Below are 26,638 nucleotides of genomic sequence, written 5' to 3'. Positions count from 1 at the left end.
AAAATAAAGAGGGGCTTCAACACCTAAAGTAAACTAGGGAAATTAGGTATTGGGCCTAATGACACTGAACCTAACGTAGCTTCCATTTCTTCTATCTTCTTGTTTTGATTTTTTTTTATTGCTATGGTAACGATGTAAACAACTAGGTTTTCTCCATACATATCATTTGCCAGGATCTATGGAAGTACTGCTTGTAATTCATTATGTGGTAAAACACAGGCTGGGTGGTTAGTGGGCTATGAATTTGAATCTAGCCTCTAAGACTGTAGGAACGTGGGCCAGTCATTTCACCTCTGAGCTTCCCTTCCTTCTGTGTAGAGATAGTAAGAGCAATCCAAGAGTTACTAAAAGGATCACAAGAGATAATACATACAAATAAAACGTACACAAAATGCATGTAGCACACTTATCCCAAGGCCAGAATATTATTAAATATTCTAATCCTTACAACACCAGCCTGTGGTTGATTAGTGCCATTTTCAGTAGAAGAAGTAAAGACTAAAGGGATTAAATAATGTGCCCAAGAGCTACCTATTGGTAGCTGAGAGGGGCTGAGATCTGATCCTGGGCATGCATACATGACTCCAAAATACAAATTTTGCCCCCAGGCCTTATAAGTTAGTGACGGAAGAATCAATGAAATGCAGTGAGAGTGCATAGATATGAAAGGTTAAGTGCAAATATTGGAAGAGCAAGTGTGCGTGGGCAAATGCTGGAATTTTATAGAACTTTGGGGGGTGAAGCCACCTCAAGAAAAAGCAAGCCAGGCTCATGGACAAGGTCAGGTGTGTCTCTCCTCTCCACCACAAACACAAAGATGGTCTTGGTTATATTTTGCTTTAATATGAAAGCAAGCATTCCCCAAAGATGTGGAGTAGCATTTTTTCCCCATGGATGTGATGGGGGACACCACCTCAATTTTCAAAGAACTGTTTTCTAGGGGCGCCTGGGAGGCTCAGTCAGTTCAGCATCAGACTCTTGATTTCAGCTCGGGTCATGATCTCACGGTTCATGAGATCAAGCTCCATGCTGGGCTCTGCACTGACAGCACAGAGTCTGCTTGGGATTTTCTCTTTCCCTCTCTCTCTACTCCTTCCCCACACTCTCTCTCTCAAAATAAATAAACTTTTTTAAAAAAAGAACTGCTTTCTATTTTGTAAATCAAGTTTCCATACAGTTAGGGGATTCCTTTAATAGGTAGATTCAGATGCAACAAATCAAATCCCACCTTTAGTCACTATACAATTATGTCATTAAAAGGAAAAGTGATCATAGCTGAGTTAATAAGACAACTGATAACCCATCACAAAGCCACCTTTATTTAGGGATTTTAAGTTGTAGACATTTAAATCCCTAAAGGCGTATTTAGGGATGTTCCTTATACATTTTCCTAACTGTATCATTGAAAAATATTTTGATGTGGTTGACTGCTAGCGGTCTTCCAGTATCTATTCTCCATTTCTTCTATGGTTAAGAAGTTCTAGCTGGCCGTATGGCACTAAATTCTTTCTGATTGGCTCTAGTTAAAGTGATGCCTGTCTCTTCTAGATTTTGCTTTCACGAGGATTGGCAGCGAATTCCACTGGTCCTCCCTGTCCCCCGCCCCCTCTCCACTTTACTCTCACTGGGGGATGATGAGAGCTGGAGCAGCTCCCGTGGACCCAGACATGAAGACCATGTACTGAGAACAGCAGACCCACCCTACCATCCCTGTCTTGTTTACTTTGAGATTGTTAACATAAGACAGAAATAAAATTCTATATTGTTTAGCTCCCTGTAATTTGGAGTCTCTTTGTTACTATAGTTTAGTTTACTTATTATGCTTTCAAGTCCTGTTGTCCTCAACAGTTAAATTTTATTTCTTTGCCCAACGGTATAAAAAATAACATTTTATTATACATATACAACAGTGTTTTTAAATCAAATGATGTTTTTTAATAAAAACATCCCATATTACCAAACACAGGCACTGGAGATACATGCATTGTACGTAAATACATTTCAGGAATAGATTAGATCCCTTTAATAAAGAGTTTCATTTACGTCAGCAAGGTATACATTATTTATAGCCATCCAAAAAAGATGGTTAATTTTAAAGAGTTAAATATTTAATTCTAGGAATAAATGTTTAATGGGTAAACCCAATAAAAATGGCTGAGTTGATAATTTTTTCCACAACATTTTGCTTGTAAGTTGCTCAATGAATCGAGGTCATTCCTGGGTCTTGAGCCTGCAAACAAGTCTGGTGAGCAGTCCAACTGACACCTCCAGTGACAAGGTGGAGAAGAGAGTAAATGTGGTCAGAGAGGCTAGATCACAGTGACAGTGACTGTGACAGGGAGTTTAAGGTCTCGGTCCACAATGATAACTCTTTGGACCCCAGGGCACTTATTCCCTGACTCATTCCCAGTGATTTGTATAGATGTGCAGTAATTCTTACTGACCACTTTTGAGGAGTGAACTTGTTAACTATTTGATATTTCTGGAAGCAAGGTTTCAAATCCTAAAATACTAGAGGTTTGCAAATGAAACTCTTATCCCCATAGCACACCTGGATCAGAACTCTTTCACATGAGGATCTGATGGCACATGGCTCAAGACATGCCTTTCCTCTAGGTAAGTTCATTGAAGTTGCTTCAATGAAAAGAAAAATCTAAGAGACACACGTCTTGCCTACCTTCTGTCTTCTGTTCATCAAAAGCTGATTCTAATGGAGGACCAAAGAGGGGAGCAAGGGCCGTAGTGTCATCTGGAGGCTTTTTGCTAAATTACACCCATTAAAACAAAACATAGAGAAAGGGGATATTAATGCTAAAAATATATACAAGCTTTCAAATATTTTTCATGGCAAGGCAGATATATGTGTGCGTATTTGGGTACATACATATGCATGTACGCAAGCTCCCATGGGGCCAGAAAGTATATGTAAGAATGTCAGATGTACTATGGACGAGAGGATTGGTAGGAGATAAGATCCCTAGTTCTCATTGAGGGACCAACATAATGGTCCATTAGAAATAAGTTGAGAAACTCTTTCAAGTCATCAAGATTCTCTATACTTAGAAGAGATAGTACGAGAGATAACAGTTTATTGCAAAGCATTTAGTTTCTTCAGATCTCAAATACCATTTATATTTGTCTGCATCACATCCCTGTATTGTAGCTAACGCAGTTTGTGATTAGTGAAAGTCAGTCATAGGTAGGTTAAATGAAAGGCACCCAGGAAGTTTGTGTTTGAAGAAGAAACTAGGTCTACTATTTTCTAATTTCCATACTCTCTCTCCAATCAACACTCACAAAGACTAGTTATAACCTCCTAATACCTTAAATAGAGCACATCTCAGAAAAAGAAGGACATTGAGAACTCAAGGGGAAGGGTGGAAATACGTTAAATTGTTACCCTTTCTCCTAATTATTACTTAAAATAATTATTAACAAGAGGCTGCAAAATCTTCATTTCTTCCCAGACTCTATTTCCCTCACTGATCCTGATGAGTTCTGTGTGTGCAATGGGAGTGAGAGGGGACGGGGTAGGGGGTCAGGAGGAGGGAAAATGAAAAGAATCCAGCTTTTAAATAGAAATAGTAGTCTTTTTGGAAAACAATGCCCATTTGTACAATACTTAACTCAAAGAATAGACAATGCAAAATACAGCATTTTGCCAAAAACAAAAAGGCAGAATAGATTCTTTTGGTATATGACAGGTGGAATGTATCATGAAATTGAAGCCAACTAAACAGGCTCTTCTTCATAGGGAGATATAATCATATGTCAGATCAGCATTCCAAACATCAAAAGATCTGTTCATACAGACTTTCACTTTTGCATTAGTGAGGGGTCTGCGCATTCTGATAGTCACTTTGGATGACTATACAGTTCTTCTGTAAGTGTCTGCCTCAGGCTGCACTTGTGAGAAACGATAATACCCTTGAATCATGCTATGGACTCACACATAAAAGCAGGCCCTTTATTAATACAAGTTGAAAGCTGAGCCTAAAGGAGATCTGCTTGATTGTTAACAATGTGTGATACCTTATATAAAACACAACTAATGTCTTCCATGCTCACCTTGTAAGTTCTGGAGTTGGTGTGGAACGCCTGGGTCTTGCCACTTCTTCACCTGATGTACAGGACAAAGAAACTTGGTAGGCATATTTTTACTATTCCTTTCTTATACATCTTATGAGCTATGTTTGGAAACACTTAGAGATTTACGTCCCACCAATAAGCAACTCAATATGAAAATTTTGCAAAACAAACCCTCTACCCAGGCAATGCAACAGCCACATATCAGACATATGTAGTAGCATTTTATCTGGCATTTGCAAAACCTAATTAACCAAGGAATTACCATGATAAGCTGTCAAACAGAAGAGCTGTATACTGCAGAGTTTAGCTGAGTAGCCTACCATTCTTCAAATGTCTGCCGCCTTGAGCAGTCCTGCTTCCCAATTACCGTAAGAGGATACTAAGCCAGGCCATATGTACATAGTACAGGAATCCAGCATTCTTTGCCTGTTCTTTTCTTGAAATGCCAAGAAAATGTTGTATCTTTAACTAGCAGCCCTGAATTTAGAATTCCCTAGAATATGCTATATGCCGCAGAGGAAAATCATGCCCTGCATATATTATAACCTGTATCATATCACTTTGGGTGACTAAAATTTTTATATCAGATAACATTATGAATGGGTAAGTTGCATCTGCCTTCGATTCCTTCCGTCCCTCTCCTCTCCCCACCCCCACCAACAAACACACACTTAATTAAATCCATTTCTAAAGTCAGATGATACAGCAAGAGTTGACAAATATCGGAAGAAGGTAGCAATGCTTTTCCCAAACCATATTCATTTTCAGAATTTAAATATTAATTATTCAGGACCCACCAGGCCCCTTTATCATTACAAGATTTCTTTGCTGCAAAAGTAAAACATTTGTAAACCTTAAAAATCAAGCCCAAGAGTGTATAATTGAAATGTATACATATTTATGCTCCAAGATCCAAGGAACTATTTCTTCTTTTAAATTTTACTCTATTTCTGGTAGCTAGGATATACTTACTGGATAAGTTCCTTTTAATTGCACCCTAGAATTAGAAATAGACACTATAAGGTTTAAGACCACATATATGTTATGTACAATATGTATATTTCTGTCATTGCAATTAAACTGAATTCAGAAATGCAGATGGGGAAAAATGAAATTTTTCTCAGAATTGCATTCAAGTTGGAAATTGTAGACACACACATATAAATCAGTTTTTAATTTTACTCAAGGTTTATAGAGAGAAAGGAAGGGTAAATCATAAGTCTTCTGAACCAGAAAAACCCCTTACCTGGGTAGACTTGGTAAATTAAGCAAATATTGAATAGCTCAATTAAAAAAACAACCTTGAAGCCTATCAGACAAATAAATCCAAGTTTCACATATGTTTGGTGTTTGAAAATTATAGAATGTATTGGGAGTATTGTCTGCTTTTATTAAGGTGGGGGAGGTCCATAAGTTGTTAGTAAAAAGTCATTAGTTTACTAATGTAATTTTTAAAGATATAAGTGGCAAATGTTATAGGGAAGGAAAACTTGGAGGCATTGCCACTGAATGGGCTGTTTTCATCAGGGAGCCAAGGAATTTCATTCTCCTCAACCGCCCTTCCCACCTCAATTTCTTTCACTTGTCTGCCATAGGGCCCACCAATCCACCAACTGAAAGTCATTCCTTTAGCTCCAGGCATTGTGGTATAATAGGAATGCAAACAGCCCTGGTAAGAATTATTGGAGAAGGTATGGTCTAGTTTTTATAATACCCTAGCAGAAACTTATAACAGAAACATTGATTACATAAAAAGTTTTGATTCAAAACTGCTGTGAAAGATTCTTAGCCTGAGGTGCTACCAGAAAAGTAGAGCCCTGGAAAGGTGGTATCATGGGCTTGGAAGGGCCTGCCTTAGGAGAATGAGGGGGACACAGTGGGGGTAGGAAAGTGCAAGTATAGGAAAGTATTCCAAAGGGTATGACCATGTGTTTGGTGGCTGGTCACAGATACGTTCTCTTCTCTCAAATGGTAACATGAACAACTCAGGATCAGATGTAGGGCCTTTATAACAGATCCAGAAGAAACTTCTTACCTTCTTTCCTAAGGATTTCTCAGAATTTTCTGTCTCATTTTGAACTCATTTATGATACAGGAGCGGTTTCAATCTGAGCAAGATTTTACTAGATGTTTTCTAACGAATGGCTCAATCTTTCACTCTGCATTTCCTGGCTTGTCTTGCCTAATAATACAATCTGTGTGTATGTGCCATTATAGAGAACTATTCCATCGTTAGTAAAGATTTTTGAAATAGAGATTAACTTTATTTACTTTAGTAAATGAGCATTTTAAGTTAATATGTCTGATTAAGTTAATGTTTTTTTTTAATTAATAAACATTTAAATTAAATACGGTCATTTAAATCAGCTACAGTCATTATGGGAGTTTGGATACAAATTGGTTTTTGGAAAATAAGACTCTGTAGACAAAAACAATAAGAGAACAAATTGTTTAAACGGAATTAAAATGTTGTTCTAGGTTTTGGAGCCTCAGAGAGTCGGGTTTTTATGGGTCTGAAGTAAAGATACCCAGGCTCTACTTCCTAGTAGTCAATCACGAGGTTGGCATTGAAGGAACAGAATTCTCCTAGAATTGTGAGACCTGAAACCCAAGAGACAGGGGACTCCTGAGGCTGTATTGAGGACCTTTTGGTCTCTCTATCCTACTTCTTCCATTAAAAATGTAATACTCATGAAACCAAACAAGGTACAAAGCTTCTTTTGTATTCGTTGGTTCTCGGTGTATCAATTCGTTACTAGACGTTCATTGTTGAGAGGCAGTAAACAAGAAGCCCCTTTAACATTTTTATTAAATACTTCTTATAAGTGAACCATCACCAGTTAAGTGCAAGCAAGATACGGCAGAGATGGGCAAGAAGACTCTGTTGTATAGAAATTAGGAAGAATAATATCAATTTAGAAAGGAACAGATATTCGAATGATCAGCAGCAACAGAAAAGAAAGTCCCATTGTCAGCTGGATCCCGCATACAGCTCTTTGATGGCCTTGAAGTTGCAGCATGGCAATCTAGAGCAAGGTTAAGGCTATGTCAACCACACAAACCACATTCAGGAGAAAGCCCATTGCGTTAAAAACTCTTCTCCTTCCCAAGTGACCACATTTTCCTCTTTTTAACGATTGTCCTTACATGTAGACTGTGAATAAATCACCTTCATTTTTAATTAGTTAATTCCCTCTTTTTCCTTAAAAAAAAAAAGAGTAACTTGTCATAATCTCAGATGTCATCTAACTGCTGGGTAGGAATCAGCCACACCTGAATAGCAGTCCCTGGAGGTGTTATCTTTGATCATCGGCCATGTGATTTAAACAGAGAACCACCAGCTTGTCAGCTGAGCCAGAGGATTGGCCCCAAATAATAACCAATTGATCAAATTGGCATGTGCTCACAGAGGGGATTTCAGAGGGCACTGTTTTCAGTTCCATTTCCTTTCTCAAGGCAGATGGGGGTCATTTCAAACAAAACAAGGACCCTACTTTTTACTTTAAATTCATCATCCATTTCAATCTGAGAAAAATGACTGATTTTTCACTTTGAGCAACTCAAACTAATACTGATTTGTCTTCAGTGATGAAATACAGACTTATGTGATAACCTAGGAGTATTGACCTGAAAACATGTCTCTTCCTCCCAAGATGGAAATTATGATTATATATTATTAGGTATCAGTGTATACTGACCAACATAGATTATAGACCAGGAACTTACTTCAAATTCAGGGTTAAAAACAATGTGGCTTAAAAATTGTTTCCTTACTTCCTTCATAGCTTTCTTATTCTTTATTACCACTTTGCTGTAAACTTCTATGGTGCTTTTTGGCCAGTCTCCAAGCCTTGCATACACACACATCCATACCCACGCCTGCACACACACACACACACACACACGCACACACACATTTTTCAAATTTAGCACTAGGGTTGGGATACTTATGTATTAATTTAGTTTGTTATGGAAAAGTGCTCCGATAATCTTAAAATATCTTGACACTTATATGATCAGTGGCTTCCAACCAATAAATATAATTCATCTGCTTCATTCGTTTTGGGTCATCATAAATTTAATGGGAAGCCAAACCTGGCCACCTGGCCTTGGCAACAATTTTCTCTATACATGTTTAAGGTAAAAATGTTGAGAGTTCTTACCGGGCTGCGCCTCTGTGATCAGCAAAAAGGAAGAGAGAACAGATACCTAGTCAGAGAATGATGGATCAGTCAACAGGCTTGGGTAACAGAAGATTTCATAAACAGCCAACCAAACATACACTCCAAGTAATCAGGCCAAAGAAAGACAGGCAGTCATCATGCCTGTGGCTTATTTAAACCATGAAGAGGTTTTGGAGAACCTTACAGAGAAGCTATCTGTGATACAACATAGCTTTGTTAATGGGGTGTACTATTTCAGTGACGTGTACAAAAGAAAAAAGACAGAAACATACAAGACAATTTCACTGACAGCTTTTAATGTTTTGTCATAAGGAGTTTCTCTCCAGGTTATTTGGGGAGGAGGTTTTAGAGACTAGGTACTATAGAGAAAAGTGTTTCCCACACAACAAGGTGTTAGCAAACACCATAGATGTAATGTATTTCCCATGTGATTTGCACTAAATTGGAGCATCCCCACATCAGACAGTAGGATTAGAAAGACCTCTTGTTTGCCTGGCTCTTCTCTTTGATATCCTATGGAATGAGTGTTGGTGAGGACTTTTTTTTTTGAAATGTCCGTTCTTGGCCTAGTGATTTGGGCAGTCTCTACCAATGGAAAAGACGACAAGCACAGATGGCAGTAAGGAAAACTGTCCAGCATCAGTAGAACAATGGTGGACCAGATGTTGTCTGTAAGAACACAACCAGCAGATATACGTCTTCTCTCCTTCACTTCTCAAACCTGGTTTATGGCTGCTATCAATTTACCCCAACAAACTCTGATTACTCTCCCTCTTTAGGGTTTTTCCACAGTAACAATAGTGACTGTGATGTGAGTAGGGAAAGAGGTTTTTCTCAGAGTTTTGGTTTCAAAATATGGGCTACCCCATGAAGCTACTAGAGGTTATCTGTGACCTAGTATTGCCCAAATCCCCAAATCCAGGCCGGAAGTGCAAATACGTAAGTCTCCAGAAGGTTGCTCAGATGAAGAGGATGGTTCTACTCTCTGGAGGGTGGACAGGAAACAAGCCTCTAGTGTTTTATACCTGGGAGGCCTCCATGGATCTCTGGTCCAACTGCCTTTTTGAAAAAGAGGGGAAAGTGAGGCTCTGAGACACACAGCTAGTAAATGGGTAGAGCCGGAGACAGAGTTTAGGTCTCTGGTCTCATTCTTACTTTACATCGTCGGAGGGCTCCTGAAGCAGAGGACCATGAATGCTTACTTCCTGTCTTGAATGTTTTGTGACAAAACTCATCACTTTGAACATGGTTACTCTAGTCAATTTTACTTACAATATTTGAGACTTTCTCATATGCCTTACGTTCCAGGTTCTGCTCCACATTTTTCTCACTTTTCTTATAAATTTGTCTATTTGTGTGTACATAATTTACATAAAATCAAAAAGTCCCCTTATGAATATGTATTTCTAGGCTTAAATTCTTTTATTGACTAATTCATACTGTGTTTTGAGAGGAATTCACTAATGAAAATTTAGATTTTATAATTCTTTTAATGACCAGACTAAAATTCTTCTCTAAGAAAAAATGTGGGAATATATGATTTTAGCTTCAATTTCATGGCAAACAATTCACTTTTAAAGGTAGCATAAACTACAGCAAAGAGGAGATTAAAAGTGACACAAATTTCCCTAAGATGAAATTATGAAAAGTAATGTAAAAATAAAATGCAGATTGTACCCATACAGAGGCAGAGACTTACATACAAAGAAACTTTATTCATTTAAGATTATAGAGAACACTTTTCAAAATAATTTCGATTACATTAATCTCCCCAAATTAAGTCATATCTTAATTTCCAATGAGTGAAAAACCTGTATTTTTAATCAACAGTTCCTGCTCGTATTTTTTTTTTCTAGCGAAAGACCACATCATAAGATAGCATTTCAGAAGGTCCGCTTGCAAAATGCCTTCATCTGGGAAAAGCTGTTCAAGTTCATGCAGTCACAAGATTATCATCCAGAAGTGAGAAGACCCAGCTAGAAACTGTGGAGAGGTCAGACCCAGAAAGCCTCACAGTCCATACTTAAGAGCTATTTGAAACCTTCAAAAGAAAAATATTCTACACGTCAGATTGAAGGGCTTCATATATGTTAATTGTCACCATTAGGGTGCATAACGCAGCTGTATATTGGTTCTGCTGAACAACAATTCTGACAGCAAAATGTGTATGAGCCAGGAGAGAAGGGCCTCTGTTAAAAGTTTTATTTTACTCTTCCTCATTTCCCAAGAACGTTGAAGCCTTTAGCCTTCTACCTTTGCTCTACCAATATATGGAATTAGCTTCAAAGGTGGAAGGAAACTCATTCGTGTCTGGTCTCGATAGATTCTATAAGCTGAACACTATGCGTTGAGCGGCAAACTCAGATGGGTGCAGGGCAAGGAGCGGGGTGCTGTCTGTAAGGGCACGTGTCTTTCACAAAGCTTTGGTGAACTCGCCACCAATGGGGTGCACCCACGCCTGCCCTGCAAAAATGTGGGCCTACTGCTGTCAGATCTTCAGAGAAGCGGCACATCCGGATGTTTTTTTTTTTTTAATTTCAAACATCCTGGCTTTTAAATGTGAGCTAAAGTTGTTTTTAACTACACAAGCAAACAAAACACTTATTCCGTTGTTCAGAACCTGCAGGTGGCCAATTTGTCACTGATTGCAGGCTTCGGAGTCTCAAATAATAAGCTCTCCGTAGATTTTATCTACTGTTCTTATTACTTCACCTGATAACTCAAACAGGGACTTTGCAATTGGTCTGTTCATTTTCTGAACGGTTTTCCTTTGTTCCTATTTAAATGTTAATTACTCAATTCCTAGATTTCTCTTGATCTTCTGACACATTCTGGAGAAGGTTTTGGAAACATTTTATTATTCCCTCTACTTTTCTGAAAAGAGATAGTTCTGACTTTGTACTTGAGGCTATTTTCAAAGTGGGCATACACTAATAATTTGTGATTTGGTCACTAGAATGAAGACTTTGGTTAGAACATGTTGTATTTCTAAAATGCATATAGTTTGCAACATGAATATGCTCTCCTAAAATAATGTTTCAGCCTGTGTCCTCACAGTTTCCACAGTGTCCTTATTCCACACTAGCTGTGCTTTGTTATTTTTTGCACAAAAGGATTAATTTAAATGCAGCCTACTAGGATACCTTAGTTGTAGCCAATGCGAGTGTTTTAAGATATTTATAAAAAGAAGTAACCAAACACAATATGTCTTGCTCATCAAAATCACTAAATCAGCCTCAGTTTTTGAAGCTTTACAACGTCCTCATTTGCTAAATTCAGTGCTCTGTGGAACCAGAGGAAAAATGCGTGAAAAGCTACAAAACACCAAACAAATATTTTTATACAGGCTAGTCACAGCAAATTCAGTGATTCATGTTAGAGCATTTTCTAGGAAAGAATTAGAATATGTGATCATTATGCTTATTATTTTGATTCCAGCCAATATTCTTACTTGCTTTTAAATGCTTATGGTGAAGGCCAGCTATCGGGCAAACGCTTCTCCCCCACCCCCACCCCTTGTAGGTGTTTGTGTATATTTAAATTTGTTCCACTGAATACCTATCATATCCAATAGGACTTGGTTGAGATGATGTTCTGAATCTCCATTTGGGAAGAGAAACAAACAGCCTGCTGGATGTCATTAAGACTCGACCAGATTGAGCAATCCATAAGATGGGCATTTCCAAAGGAAAATGAGGCAAGGAAATGGGAGGGGGGTTCACCCTTAGAAACAAACAGCTCACAATGAAAAGGGTTACTTGGCTGTGAGGGTTAATGGCTATGAAGACAATAGGATGGAAACCACTGAGGAACAGGGCATTTTTAAGACACCGCAGGTCAACTTCAGGCCACATGATTCAGTAACATTTGAAGTGGCCAAATTTAGATAATTCAGAGAAAGACTCAAGGTCAAGAATAAGCACAACCGACAAAATGTAAAGAAAGGCTACTAAAGCATACCAACAAAATTGTATGCCACAAAGGATGTGATACATACTTGACTCTCAGTTACTCAGAGGTGGGCCATTCATCTTAGTATGAGCCATAGTGATAATAACAAGTGCTTATTTTATTTTTAGAAACGAGAAGACATTGGGTTCATATTTTGATAAATTGCAATATTTTGATCTCCTTTTTTGTTCTTCTGTGTCTTCCACTTCTCCTGCTCCTATCACCCGGACCTCCCACAAGTGTGGTACCCTGCAGGTGGTACGGAGACTGCCAGGATGGGGGCAAAGGACAGGATGACACGTTACAGCACTTATTGCAGTGTCCACTTAGGTGAGGTAAGTACAACCAACCACCAGCCCCTTCTCGGTGCTCATTAACATGGAAACAGCATTTCCATATTTTCTAGTCAGCCATGTATCGGCATCCTGGGAACGTGTTCCCAATACACCAGGCAACTGAGAAGAGAACGGCGAATTTTTTTTTTTTTTTTTTTTAGTGGCTCTGTTTCATTGTTGTCCTAAAATAAACAATGATGTAGGTACATCATAGCAGACTTTTGCTGCCACTAAAAATCACCCACTGATACTAAAAAGGACTGTGGAAGAGTTGTTTTGCACTTTATAAAAGATCCTCTTTTTTCATTTCTGACAACTCCAGAAGGGGACATTTTTCTGATTAGATGAAAAATAAAATAAAAAAGACCCTTTCCTAGGCCAGCTTCAGAAGCCTTCATTCACGGATGCTATCATGTTGTGCATTAAACAAGAAATTAACTTAACAAAGTGTTTGCCTAGCTTATGGTATGTATGCGTAGCCTGACTAATCCAAGCAGAAGCTGCAATAAATAACACTTAATACCTAAAATATTTGATCACATGCCTGTTTTTGAGGCAGACATAGATTTTTACAAAATTACCCTGTGGCCCTTAATAACAGGCTTGTAAAATCACTTAGCAACCAACTTCCTTTATTCTGCACGGGGCATAATTAAGCCTTGTCCTCGTTCACAAAGGTTTGTTTTTAAAATTCAAAACCTTGTTTAGGTGTTAAACACAGTCAATCATTGGATATGCAGATGACGAAAGTGAACAGAATAAATAACGTTTGGCCAAACTGTGGAAAGGACTTATTCCTTACCGGACTTTTCCTCTAAAAAGCGTAGCATGAGGAGGAAAAAGAAGAGAAAAATGAGAGAAGTGAAAAGTATTTTCAAGAAGAAGCAGGTCAAGCCTCAGAACAACCTCACTTAAAGCAGCTCTCAAGGAATTGCTCTTCTAATGGTTTCCCCTGGGTGTGTGACACAGTCATTCCTATGCCACTGGCTCTGGCTTGAAGAACGGCAGAATGTGGCACCCCAAAATATGCTACTTTGGTATATTGATCACTGTGAACTGCAAGCATTTGAAAACGGTAAATGCAGGGAGATGCTTTCTCTGAACAACCCTCATCTGTCTAAAGATAAAGCCTCCAAAAGAATTGTCATCAATCCCCTTCCCAGGGGTGTTATCAATCAGGAAGGATTGACTCATACCATAGAGAGGAAACCAGAGGTGGATCCCACGCCCTGACAACTTTGTCACAAACTATTCTTTCCGTCTATTCTTGTAAGAGCTCTTTTACCTTTCCTAAAGATCAGACACTCTCCCTTCAGAGGCCTACATCCCCTCCCTTAATTCAGAATTCTAAAGCCACCTCTTTGACTTACTTATTTTTCCTGGGTGTCTCCCATGTATACACTTGTTAATAGACTTTGTTTTTCTCTTATTAACCTGTCTTTTTGTTAGAGTCCCAGCTGAAAGCCTATGTGGGTAGAGAGAAAGTTTTGCCTTCCCTGTAAGTTCCAGCTGTAGAGGGCATTGGTGTGGCCTTCATTTGAGCACATTGTAACCTCTCTTTTGAATGCTTTTATCAAATAGCTTTTATCAAATAGATGTGTGCCTTGAAGATAGAAAATTATGCTTTGTGATTTGGAAGATGACATAATTGCAATGCAGCTGAGCATGGTCATAAAACTAATACATGAGATTATCCAGAAACTCCAGTTTTGTCAGGAAACCCGGTACCCATCATCTTCTCTCAAGATACCCTGGCTAGAATCACCAATTCTTTCATCCCCTATTTCATGTCTCCCCACTCCCCACGGACATTAGCAAATTACTTTCCTGGTGAGTGGTTGCTGGCCCCTCAGAATGCTCTTTTATTTCCTGGGCAACTGTCTTGGTGAGGGCCTCATGTCTGGCTGACGGTAGAGCTCCACTGGCCTTGTATACGCACTTCCTGGCTGATGGTCCTATTTCCAGTTTTATCTCCTAAATTCATCCCCTGCTCTACCTCCAGAATTATTTTTCAAAATAGTGAAGTGAATATATTACTCTGCCCTTCAAAAACCTCCCAATCATACAAAAATTAGAACGCATGCTCCATTCTATGTCAGTTAGGCCTTCACGATGGGCTCCAATTTACCCTCACATCTTCACCTTCCACCGCTGTTCTGCATGAAGCTCACACTTAACCTTGGAGGCTCCACTCACACACTTCCCTGCCTTCTGCTCAGGCTGCCTCTGTAGACTTCGAGGCCTTCTCCTTCTCCCTCAATTACAATTTTACTTATTCTTTAAGGTCAGGACCTTTTCTTCCATTGAGGCCTTCTCCAATGTTCCCTGTCAAAATCAGTTGTTCCCTTCTCTGGTTTGATCACAACACATTCCTTTTGTGCAAAAGAACAAACTCACGTTGAAGGTTTTTCTGCTTGCCTGGCATTTATTAGCCTCAGAAAAACCAAGGTACGCATTGCTAGCATATTTTTTGCAGTTCTTATTTTGTCCTGTTTTATTTAGGGGTCTCCACTCGATTATTAACTCACAGTAATGGTCATGAGTGGACTCTCTCTGGTCCCAAACATAGTGCTAGGCACACAGGAGGCATTCACACATGTTTAGGAATTCCCTTTCTAGGGGCCATTAAAACACTATAAAATGCATAGTATCTTTTAAAATACAGAAAGATGAACTGGTCTCTGAAATAAAGCTGAATTGTATATGCCCCAAGGGATGTGACCCTCTTTGTAATGGTTCCTTCACCAGCTCCTATAAATGTTTCACTTAGCTCCTACTTAACTCTTGGTCTCTCTGCTATTAGTGACCCCAGGGTCGAATACATATTACAAAGGCTCCCAGGAAGTAGCACAGCTTTGTACAAACATTAGTGTAGAGCTGTGTGATCAGATCTTGGGGCAGGAGTGGAGAATGTTCTCTCACAGCCAAAAACTAATGCTGCAGAATAACTGAGGGTCAAGATAGGTGCTGACATTCTTGGTGCTTTTGGTCCCAGACCCTTGGTAAGTAGCACAAAGAAATGAAAGTTATTAAGGTCCATGTTCTCAACCTACAGATAAAAAGAAATTCTTGGGTTAAAATCAAATAGCTTTAAAGGAGTTGTCATGGAAGGAGGAGCAGGAGCTTTTGTATATTTAAATCAGCCTAACCCCTTATTCTCTGGATGCTTTTGAGCAGGCTGTACTGCATCTCAATTCCGTAAGGCAGGGATATAGATTTGTTGCGGAATTGTAGGAATTTGTTGTGGAATAGTTGTAGGAACGTTATGAGAATTAAAAGATGTGGATGATATTGAGCTAATGTTTACTGAGAACCTTTACCTTTACCTTGGTGTCCTTGTTATTTCTAATTTAGCAGTGAGGACAAGGAGCCTTAGATAAATTCCAAGGCCACACAGTTACTAAGGAGCAGAGCTGGGTCTGGTTCCGAGCTTACCTACCTCCCCAGACCCTGGTTGGGGTGGGTCTATGGCACAGACCAAGTCCCCTAAACTGATTAACCCATTCTCAGGACCTTATCAGCATTGGGATCTAGAAACAATACAGGTAAAGGCTCACAGATCGAACATCCTGGAAAATAATCTTGGGTCTTTCCAAGACCCAAAGAAAACTTTCCAAAGAAAACAGTTAAATAATACACCAGGGCTATCTATCAGAGCAGGTCTCAGGGAATGAGCTTTTCAGAACGTGAACTTGTGTTTCTAGGTATGGTTTCAGATCTTGGAATTAAACTGATTGTAAGGTAAATTTCTCAGCCTTTTCCTAGAATTAAATGTATTGAATTAGAATCACAAATGATAAGGACTCCCCCCACCCCACCCCAGCCCCACCACCACACACCTTCCCAATCCAGACTTCATGATGATTAAACCATTTTTATTCAATATGTTGTTTGTTTTAATTGTTAGCAGTTCCAACACCTAGGCTATGAGCTCTGGCTTAAGGACTTCTTCAGAATGTCACACGAATGAACAAAGGGAAAAAAAAACCCTATAAGACAATTCTTTTCTGGGGAAAACAAAGATATTAATGAGCTCACAGCATCAGAGTTGATTTTTCATTGTAGAAAAGCTACGAAGAGAACTGGAAAAGAGATGTATACCCCTGGGTGCACTTGTACAGAGAAACTGAATGAGTGAATTTTTGGACTGGACAAAACATATACCTAAAATATAATCAATGAATCATCTCTCATGCAGGGATTGTCCTGTGCTGTGGCTTGAGAAAGAACAATTCTCCGATTTGCAAGCCTTGTTGAAAGGCAGCTCACCCTTACCCTAAACCACTTTCTAGTGCAAGGAGTCATTCAAGTTAGGTCTTGTTGAGGCCTACATTCTGTGCAAGGGGCTCAAAAGCAACAACATTTACAACTGAACTTAGTTTAAGACCCAGAGCTGAAGCGAACAGAGGTGAATGAAGAAAGTACACAGCAGAGTTTAGTGATCCTCACACAGAGGTTTTGTGCTCTAAATACATCCTTGCACTCTTAACAAGGAACCAGCTGCCATGGGAATTTGGGGCACCAAGTTTCATAAGAGTGGAACCAAGACATGAAAAAACCAAGTCTAACCTATAAGCTTCTTCAGTCTGCAGCCGTTTAACCTTAAAAATAAGATGGCTGTATTTTGGATCTTTATATTTAACAAATGAGATTTGATTATAAATATAACCAGTTCTTATCAGTTATGTATGACAGAAATTGAAAAAAGATAATTCATTTAGATATTTATTGGGTTCCTAATAAAGACAAGACACTACTCTAGGTATACTGCTGAACAAAACAATAGGAACAATAGACAAAATGCTCCAATAAGCTTATTCTGGGGGCCAGAGGAAGGAGATAGGCAATAAATAATAAACATAATAAAGAAGCAAACTGTCTTGGACTTCAGGAGATGCTAAATGCAATTTTTAAAAGCAGAGCAAATAAAGAGGTTTGGGAATGCCAGGGTAGAGAGTTTTGTAATTTTTCAATAAGGTAGTCAGGGTAGGCCATTGAGAATGTGACTCTAACAAACTCCTGAGCCTGAGAGGGACGTCACACTGTGGCCATTTGGAGGAAGGAGACTCAGCCAGGGAACCAGGTTAGAGTGGAATGAAAAGGAAGAGTGGCAGGTGGTACCCTGCAGGTTGGGGGTGTCCCCACCATGATGGTCTTGAAGGCCACTGCAGAGATTTTGGATTTGTTCTGTTCCAATGCAGCGTATGGCCGTTACTTAGCAGGAATTCTCTGGTGTGGGGGTTTAGTAACTGTTGGTTGCCGAGAAGAGCCATAGCTGAGACAGATGAAGCAATCTCAGAAAATGCCTGGATGTGACATATACTGTCATTTTCATTACTCTTTGGAAGCTGATTTTGATTCCCTAAGTATCAAGTTAAAAAAATAAAACAGAGATGGGTTTCAAATAGGTTAGGAAGTGGAAAGGAGTTTGTACTGGGCAAAACAGAGTGAGGCCAGTGCATCTTGCCTTCCCTGTCTGTTGGCTGCTTCAGGATAAGAGTTCAGATGGGCTCACTGGCCCTGTACCACTGCTGTGCTGGTAGCCGATTCCAGTGATGGTTCCTACCTTCCATGGGCAGTGAGGGGCTGTGTGTTAGACAGAAAGAAATCTCACCTATACTATATTCTGTTCATTATGAAATTTCTCCCAGGCGCCGAAGAAACATTTTCTGACATAATGAATTTGAGTGATTCATACTCTAAGAGTTTTTTTTTCCTAAAACAATTAAAAAGTACATCTATTGCTGTAGATTATTTCAGGCACTAAAAAAAATTCTCCTTCAAGAGACTTTTTTCTTATATTGTTATACTTATTTTTATACTGTGATTCGTACACTTACAGAAACTTCTTAGTACAAAAATAAATATAATAGTATAAAAAAGATAAGACAGTATGTACCACTAGGTGACTGAAACCTGAGGCTTTAGTTTGGAGAACAAGGGTGCCTGGGTGGCTCAGTTGGTTAAGGGTCCAACTTCGGCTCAGGTCCCGATTTCACAGTTCATGAGTTCGAGCCCTGTGTCAGGCTCTGTGCTGACGGCTCCAAGTCTAGAGCCTTCTCAGAATCTGTGTCTCCCTCTCTTTCCCTGCCCCTCCCCCCTCACACTCTGTCCCTCTCTCAAAAATAAATAAACATTAAAAAAAATAGGTAAGAGACAGACATCTCACTGGATATGCGGGTTCAGGGGAAGAGAATTATGACAAAACACTGGCACTCAGAAAAGAAGAACATGTTAAGTTAAACTTTAAAAAAAGAACTTGCACACTGTAAGAGAAGAAAGAGAGTTATTGTTCGTGTTATTCATCCATCCAATATTGCAGGAAAATGGGTGAATTGCAAGGGGAAAGATCAAAGAAATGGAGAGCCATAAATCTGCTCTCCTTCTAAAATGTGAGGGATGTACATTGCATTTTGTCATAGCAAAATACCAAGCTCCATTTCATTTCCCACAGTGAAGAACATCCATCCATCCACCCAAGTATTTTCTAAGTACCTCCTACGTGTCACTCAATGTTGTAGGTCTTGAGGGAAAATGTTGTAGGTCTTGAGGGAAGGCTCCACCCATGGGCTAAAAACCTGAGGGTCTGGGTTCTTACTGAATCAATCATAAAATATACTGTTACAAACTTATTTTCCAAATCGATTGCTTCATTACAGAGCCTGATCTACTCCCTTTAGGTCCATCAGGTAATAAAAATAGTTTTACATTCAAACTGTATACCAGAAGGACGAACATAACCAAGGCAGAAGAACATAATGATATAAAAATTAGCCTTTTTGATGATAATTAGCACTGCAATTAAAAGCATGCAATTCAGGAATTTCCTGCCTCTGGTTGAGGACATATTAATATTTTTATGTGTCAAAATTGTGGCTATATTGTCTCCCTTAGATTTTAAGCTGGTAACAGAAATTGAGGATGTTAGGCCTCTAATCCTGGTGATCATGTTTCTGAAACTGCCCTCCCCAATCAGATCTAGTTGTCTGAGATAGAACAAGCTGGAAGAATCTGGAGTTATGCAAGGAAATTCTAATTCTTACCCTCACAACATGGAGCAAAAGACCATGTGCTCACAGGGCCCAACCAACATCAATTGGCAAAATAATGACAAAGGCAATCCAGATTGAATTCATATTCTTCCCATTTTCTAGAAGATAAAAATATCCAACACACAGATTTCTTCTTACCAGCACAGGATGGGCATGAAAAGTATGGAAAAATGATATTTTTTTTCCTAAAAAAAATTAGTAATAAAGAACAATAAATCTCAGGTATGAAACTAATTCTTCTGCAGTCCATGGCTTATTAGAGTGTAGGAAAGAGAACAATATGTTTTGAAACAGGAAGGTCGTACCCATTTCATCATCTATCCTTCTCTGTAAGGCCAGAAAAAAAAAAAAAAAGTGACATCCTATGTGTCAACTGGATGATTTTGGTCAGGGTGCCTGCAGCTCTGTCTGGAGGGGGCTTCTCAGAATGCATCAGGGATATGGGATCTGGTCACAGTGTTTGCTCAGTATTTGCAGTGGGGTGTGGTAGCTTATATATCTGGTCTAGATCCAACTGATCATGCGTGCCCTGTGAAGCTCTCCTTAAAGAGTAGAACCCAAGCTCACCCTCTTCCCTTCTACCAGCTGCACTTGAGGTCTGTGCTGAGCACTTAGCATCAGAATGCACTCCTTAGCCTCCCCTTGCACCCTGCAGCAATCTTACTGGGAGCGAATGGCAGTGTGTAGGAGACTGGAGCTCTCCTCCCCCACTGATGACTCTTTGTTTTTACTGAACTCGATGGGGTGCTGAACCTTCTGCCAAAGTGAGGACAGGAAAGGGGGTGGTGTTACCAAGCAGCGGCAAATTCATGGATTTCACTCACTGGCAGGCTAATTTGGGGGTGGCAGGGTGGGTGGGCCACCTGGAATAGGCAAACAGCACCAGACTTTCTCCAGTTCAAAGCTATCGCCCTCTTCCCATATTTTTTGATTAAATAACTCTGTTATGGATTGCAAAGCACCAGGAATAAGCTTAAACTAATAACTCCTTCTGAATACCATGCCATATTCTTTCATTCCTTATAGCACCGAATCTTATAGGGGAAGGGGAGAAGGCACCAACATATATGCCAGGTGAGGTCAACACCTGCTCTTACATCATTTTGCATGCCTGTGTTGGGTTAACAATTGGTTTGACATTTGGATATCAGCCCTCTTCTCCTTGACTTTGCTCAAGTCCTCCCTCTCTATTTTTATATTCTTTCTCACTCTTGCAAATGTCTTAAAGAAAAGTGGAGATGAAAGGGGAACTGATACCTATAGACCCCCTCCTGGGAGGGGAGGTACCTAACTGGGCATAATCAGTTAGGCACCTAACTGGGCATAATCTCTTGTTCTCTTCACATTAGTCCTGCAAGAGGATGGATATTCTTGTTCCCATCTTACAGATTTGGGGTCTGAAGCTCCATGTTAAGCAACTTGCCCATGGACACAGATAATAAGATATAGACTCAAAAGCCTGTGTTCTTCCTACTCAACCAATGTGCTTTAAGGAAATGTTCTCTTTCTTGGTCTCCTTGCTATAACCCCAAACTGCCCCTAAAACAGAAAGCTTTCCACAGAGGCTCTTGAGTCAGAATACACAGTAGAGTATTCACCCTTAGAGGGATTTAAAGATAATGGAATTATAGACCCTTACTCTGTAGATGAAAATAAACTACTGTGTTTTTAACTTGGCAGAAAGGAGGCAGACGCTGAAGGTCAAGTTCTGGTCCTCAGACTTTCAGCAGCGTCTCTATCTTTCTGAGTTAATTTCTTCTGTAAAATGTGATGATCACCACCTCTCTGCCTGCTTAGTACTGTGGCTGCTCATTCCATCTTTCTGATTATGACAGCATATATAAACTGTAAACTATTATTATTATAAACCTTCAACATAAAAAATGCTGACTGATTATGAGAACTGAAAAATGTGAGCCATATAAAAACGAGGTGTCATTCCTTAACATTTAAAACAAAGGTGCCTGAAGTCTTCATATAAAATGAGAGACTTTTAATAAACTAGAAATCACACATGACACAGCAGTAAGGCTGCCTGAATTGTCAGCTCAGCCTTGCTCTCTTGTCACACGGAATGGCCAGGAGGTACTGTAGAAGGTATGTCCATGGATCGAGGGGGAAGAAAGCTTGGGAGGTGGGCTTCTGAGTTGGGATCAAGAGCCCTGAAGGGCTTATCAAAGTGATAGCCTTCAGAGTGATGGTTTGTGGGTACTCAGAAGTTGTATGCAAAATGTTTTCGATGAGCTAATGAACTTTGAATTTTTCCCCTGGAAAGAGAGCCAATAGCTTTCATCAAAAGTAGTATAACATAGTGGGTAAGAGTTCTGAATCAGAATCAGATCTTCTGGGTTTAAATCCCAGGAACTTTGCTTATTAGCTGTGACATTGTGGGTGAACTTAATTAATACTTCCATGCCTCAATTTTCTCATCTGTAAAATGTGGGTAGTAATAGTACTTAGTTCATAGAGTTGCTATGAGGATAAATGAATTAATATGTGTGAAGCATCTGACACACAGCACTCAAATTTTCACAGCTGCCACCACCACCACCATCAGCATCATGACTTTTCAAAGTGGTCTTAGAGGATGTTGACAGGTATTCGCCATGAATACTCTTGTTGTTCTGATTAATAATAGGTATGATTTACTAAGGTTCTTAGCTTGCACCTATCAGAGAACTGACTGATGTAGCAGTATAAAGATTATTCACCTCAATCAAACTCAGGACAACTCTGAAGGGACAGCCTAGCTCTAGAGTTCCCATAGAGTCAGCTCAGGGTGCTGTTGGGCATGCAATACAGCTTAACTTCCCCTTCTACCCACCTTACCCCATAGGAGTTGAGCCCAAGGTCACTCCTTAATAAATAAGTTGCACAGTAAACTTGGAGTTGGAAAAGGAGATGGTTTGTCCTTTGTTAATCCTCTAAACAGCACAGCTACAATCAAGGACAAAAGTTACACAGAGATAGCATTCGGGCTTACTAATTTCTTTCAATAATGAAACAGCCTGCCTCAAAAAAGCAGTGTACTTTGCAAGACAGAAGAAGCACTATTACTATTGAAAGGGTCAGTATCAACCAAACAAGTTGGTATTTTAGTGAAATTTGTTTCTGTTTATCTGCTCCTGGCTAGCATGTTGCATAGCATCACTCATATTTAGAATTTAGTGATTAGAAATTTTTATAAGGAAACTTCCTGGGTTCAGTAGAATCTGGGAATAATTTGAAGGTAAATGGGGAAAAAATCCATTTCCTAATGAACTCTCAGAAGTAATCTGAGATTATTTAAGAGACAATGGCAGAAATTGTCAATGCCCACCACTGTCCATTTACTCCTTTGTCTTTACCTAACAGAACCCTGCCAAAGACTACATTTCCCAGACTCCCTTTTAGCTAATGAGGCCATGGGACTAAATTATGGCTAGTGGTAGTGATGTTTGCAGACTCTGAGTGAAATCTTTAAAGGAAACCACGTGCCTTTTACTTTCTCTTTCCTTCATCCCAAGGTGGGAACATGGAGACGATTGATGGTGGGTGGTAAGGCAGCAGTAGCCTCAGAAAGGTGAACAATAGTTTCTGGGTTCTTGAATAACCTCTGGACTCGGACTCAATTACCCATCTGAGGTGCCTACCAGTTTTGACTTTTACATGGGAGAAAAGTAAACCACTTATTTTGTTTAAGCCATTACTATTTTGGTCTGTGTTAAAGCAGCTGTACCAATATTCTAACTTGTACAGATACCAAATCAACAACTAAAATCTAAGTGCTGTTCATTCTTTGCCCAATCAGCATAGTATCAGGAGACTACACTATGAAAAGAATAGAAATGAACATACTTGCCTGTGAGTTAACACTTACATCACCCCCCTCCTTTTTTGGTGCTCTGCCTTATCCTGGCCCACATTATATTTTACTTCTGTATAAAAATCAAGGGCCAAGGCAAGATCTGGACTGAAATTATGTTTATTTGTCTATATAGTAGGATTTTTGCCAGCAATTAATACCCCAATTTTCTATGCTGCTGATGCTTTGTTTTGGGGATGAGTAATTTTCAGATAGGTTTATATTATATATATACATAGATGTATGCATTCATTCATTCAACCATCCATCCATCCATCCATTCATTCATTTATTGAGTAATCTGACCATGTAGTGTGTACAGGGAGCTATTCAAATAAAATGAGAAGCAATTCATGATAAGAGATATCAAATGGGTTAAAATTCATTGATACATATTCACAGATGGTTGAGCAGAACAAGTGAAACATAACTTAATCTTAAAATTCTTTAAAAGAAATAGAAATGAGAAATCCAACATAAGCCATTGTTAGGAATCACTTGCCATTTAGAATTTCCTCTATTTCTATTAGAGTAATGATTGATGCTTTTGTAGCATAAGAACCATAACCAATGTGAAATATACTGATATATTATTAACTAGTGTAGACTCTATTTCTCTTTTTGCACCTGAATTAAGTGTAGACATATAAATGTCTGATTGCTTGGTTGGAAACATCTAAAGTTGCAAAAGGATCTGCCATTTTTATCATGGCACTAACTGGATTTCAAAAGTTTTTTCTAGTTATCTTGTACCGGAGATAATATACTGCATATGTCATTTATGAAATAAATGGGGTACACGTGGGTTATCTAGAAGAGGTTACGGATTCTAAAACCAAGAATATATTCTCAGTTACAATCTCTCTTTTTACTTATGTATATCCAGAAACACGCTTACCTTTCCCTAAAGTAGCAACAACAGCTCATTCCCCTACATTAAATATCAAAAATCACAAATATTGGGGAATCCTCATAATGGGCAGAGACAAGTTCCCACATCAGAAGGAACCTGGGGGTCCGGGGGATGGTGGTGGTAGGGGGATCTGAGAGTCCCTTAATTCATGGTGTTGCTGGTATGCAGAAACAGCCTAACCTTGTAATTACTTTCTCTGAGTGCCCCCATCTACATTTCCCACTACCTTCACTAACCAGAGTTTTAACCACATCATGTCAAGATATTACCATGAAAATACGTGTTGAGAAGAGCTCAGAATAAACCACTCTTCTTGCTGCACCATCAGTAACACAGCTAGTTGGAGGAATATCTGCTAGATGACCCGGCAAACATATTCTTTTTGATAGAGGGGATTTCATCTTTCCTAAATGCAACTAGCTTTTGGCCAAATATATGCTGTATGTCTGCAACAGTTTTAGTAAGTTCTCTTTTCTTTCTTTTTCCTTTTTTTTTTTTTTTTTAAGTTTCTTTCACACAAATCTGTTCATTTAATCCCATGATCTTGTCTTCTTACACTTACCCCTAGGTAGCTTCCAAATGCCCTCTAAGTGTGTTAGACCCTATGGAAAGGTGGATATAAACTGGTTTCAGGAGCTTAGGTAAATTTTAAGTTAATTTAAAACAACAGTTCAGTAAGTGAAAAATGATTTGAAAGATGTCAACTGAAAAGTCAAAATGTATGCATTTAAAATGCCCCTCTTACTAGAAATCACTGGTATTGCAGCCCTAATTGTGGGTTTTAAATCTGTACTTTCCATTGCAGAGGGAAAGAAAGCATATATATTTCATGGCTCCTGTTTTCAGGGAGACATCTTAAAATAGCAAGTGCGTATATGATTAAAAATCACCTGAAATATCATTTCCTGTGGTTGATTATTATTAACAATCATTTTATTTATCACTAACAGCAGTGATAAAGGCCATTATAAGCACTAAGCACTAAGGAAGCCATCATTATAGATTTTATTCATCCCAGGCAGGCAAGTACTTATTCTCAGAAGATAGATGATTACAACTTCTTTAGAAAGTTTTGCTGAGTTTTTAAAAGCACCTCAAAAATGGTTCAGAATTTATTAACTACCTCTGTCAGGGGGTTGCTGTAGGAAGATCAGATCTTTCTGAAGAAGATGCCAAGAACATATTAGCTGCTAGTTTGAGAACCTTCATCTGTTCCTTACATCTATTTTTAGAAAACAGTTGTAGCGTTTAGCAAACACCACTGAGAAAATACTGTACATGTTGGAACCCAGAATTCAGCAACTATAGAAATCTAGTAGGTGGGAACTGGGGGAAAGGAGAACAAATTGTAGAAAAATGCCAATTTGAATAATGTAAGTAAGGTCTGCCTATATTTTAGGTGCCTGAAAGATGAGAGTATTTAAAACATTTTGATAATAAAATATAAGGAAGATTATGGGCTTTAATATATTTATTTTTTATTTTATTTTTTTTTCAATATATGAAATTTATTGTCAAATTGGATTCCATACAACACCCAGTGCTCATCCCAAAAGGGGTTTTAACTTTAGATTATGATCTGTGACATTAGATTAATGTTTCTTTGGGAGCAGAGCAATGAAAATGTTGTTGTTGTTGTTTTTAAAGAAAAATAATTTCCTTAGTTTTCTTCCCATGAGTTTCTAGGTGTTATATCATAAAAAAAAAGACACTATGATGTGTTTTTAAAAATCACTGTTAGTAGGGGCACCTGGGTGGCTCAGTCGTTTAAGCGTCTGACTCTAGATTTCCGTTCAGGTCATGATCTCACAGTTTGTGAGTTTGAGTCCTGCATCTGGCTCCAAACTGGCAGTGTGGAGGCTGCTTGGGATTCTCTCTCTCTTCCTCTTTCTGCCCCTCCCCAGCTCTCTAAGTAAATAAACTTAAAAAAAAAATCACTGTTAGTAAATATGTAAACCTCGTATTACTCTTAATTGCTTCAGAAGTAACTCTGAATAATCTTTTTGTTATTTTTCCTTCTTTTTCAAATGCTTGCAGGAATGTAAGCCAAAAAGAAATGTGGTCCCATGTATTTTTGCCATTTTGCAAAGCACAAAAACAATTATAAAATGAGCATAGCTTTCTAAAACAGAAGGAGCTGTTTAAGGTTTACATAAAATTCATAAAAGGGTGACCACATGCCAGCCTCCAGTTTAAGGGGTTTCTGATCTATTTAGCACGTATGGGCGGAACACAGCTCTCTGTCCAACCTCATCAAAACTTGGCATAAA

The 26,638-nt window shown here is 38.9% G+C and overlaps 1 protein-coding gene across 36 annotated transcripts in view; it reads right to left on the bottom strand.

Moving 5' to 3' along the window:
- The window catches only part of SGIP1 (SH3GL interacting endocytic adaptor 1), a 206,338-nt gene that overhangs the window by 76,544 nt on the left and 103,156 nt on the right, over window positions 1-26,638 (bottom strand). For 28 of the 36 annotated variants that reach the window (XM_045477730.1, XM_045477729.1, XM_045477736.1 and 25 more), the window contains 5 exons: window positions 13,362-13,373; window positions 8,253-8,264; window positions 5,062-5,086; window positions 4,069-4,120; window positions 2,678-2,763 (listed from right to left, as the gene is read on the bottom strand). In XM_045477730.1, the coding sequence (XP_045333686.1) occupies window positions 2,678-2,763; window positions 4,069-4,120; window positions 5,062-5,086; window positions 8,253-8,264; window positions 13,362-13,373 (187 nt within the window). The remainder of the gene's footprint in view (window positions 1-2,677; window positions 2,764-4,068; window positions 4,121-5,061; window positions 5,087-8,252; window positions 8,265-13,361; window positions 13,374-26,638) is intronic. The other 8 variants (XM_045477737.1, XM_045477761.1, XM_045477756.1 and 5 more) reach the window with 2 other exon arrangements.

Source organism: Leopardus geoffroyi, chromosome C1, assembly GCF_018350155.1.
Source record: "Leopardus geoffroyi isolate Oge1 chromosome C1, O.geoffroyi_Oge1_pat1.0, whole genome shotgun sequence".
Lineage (NCBI taxonomy): Eukaryota > Metazoa > Chordata > Mammalia > Carnivora > Felidae > Leopardus > Leopardus geoffroyi.
This window is presented reverse-complemented; position numbering and strand designations above follow the sequence as displayed.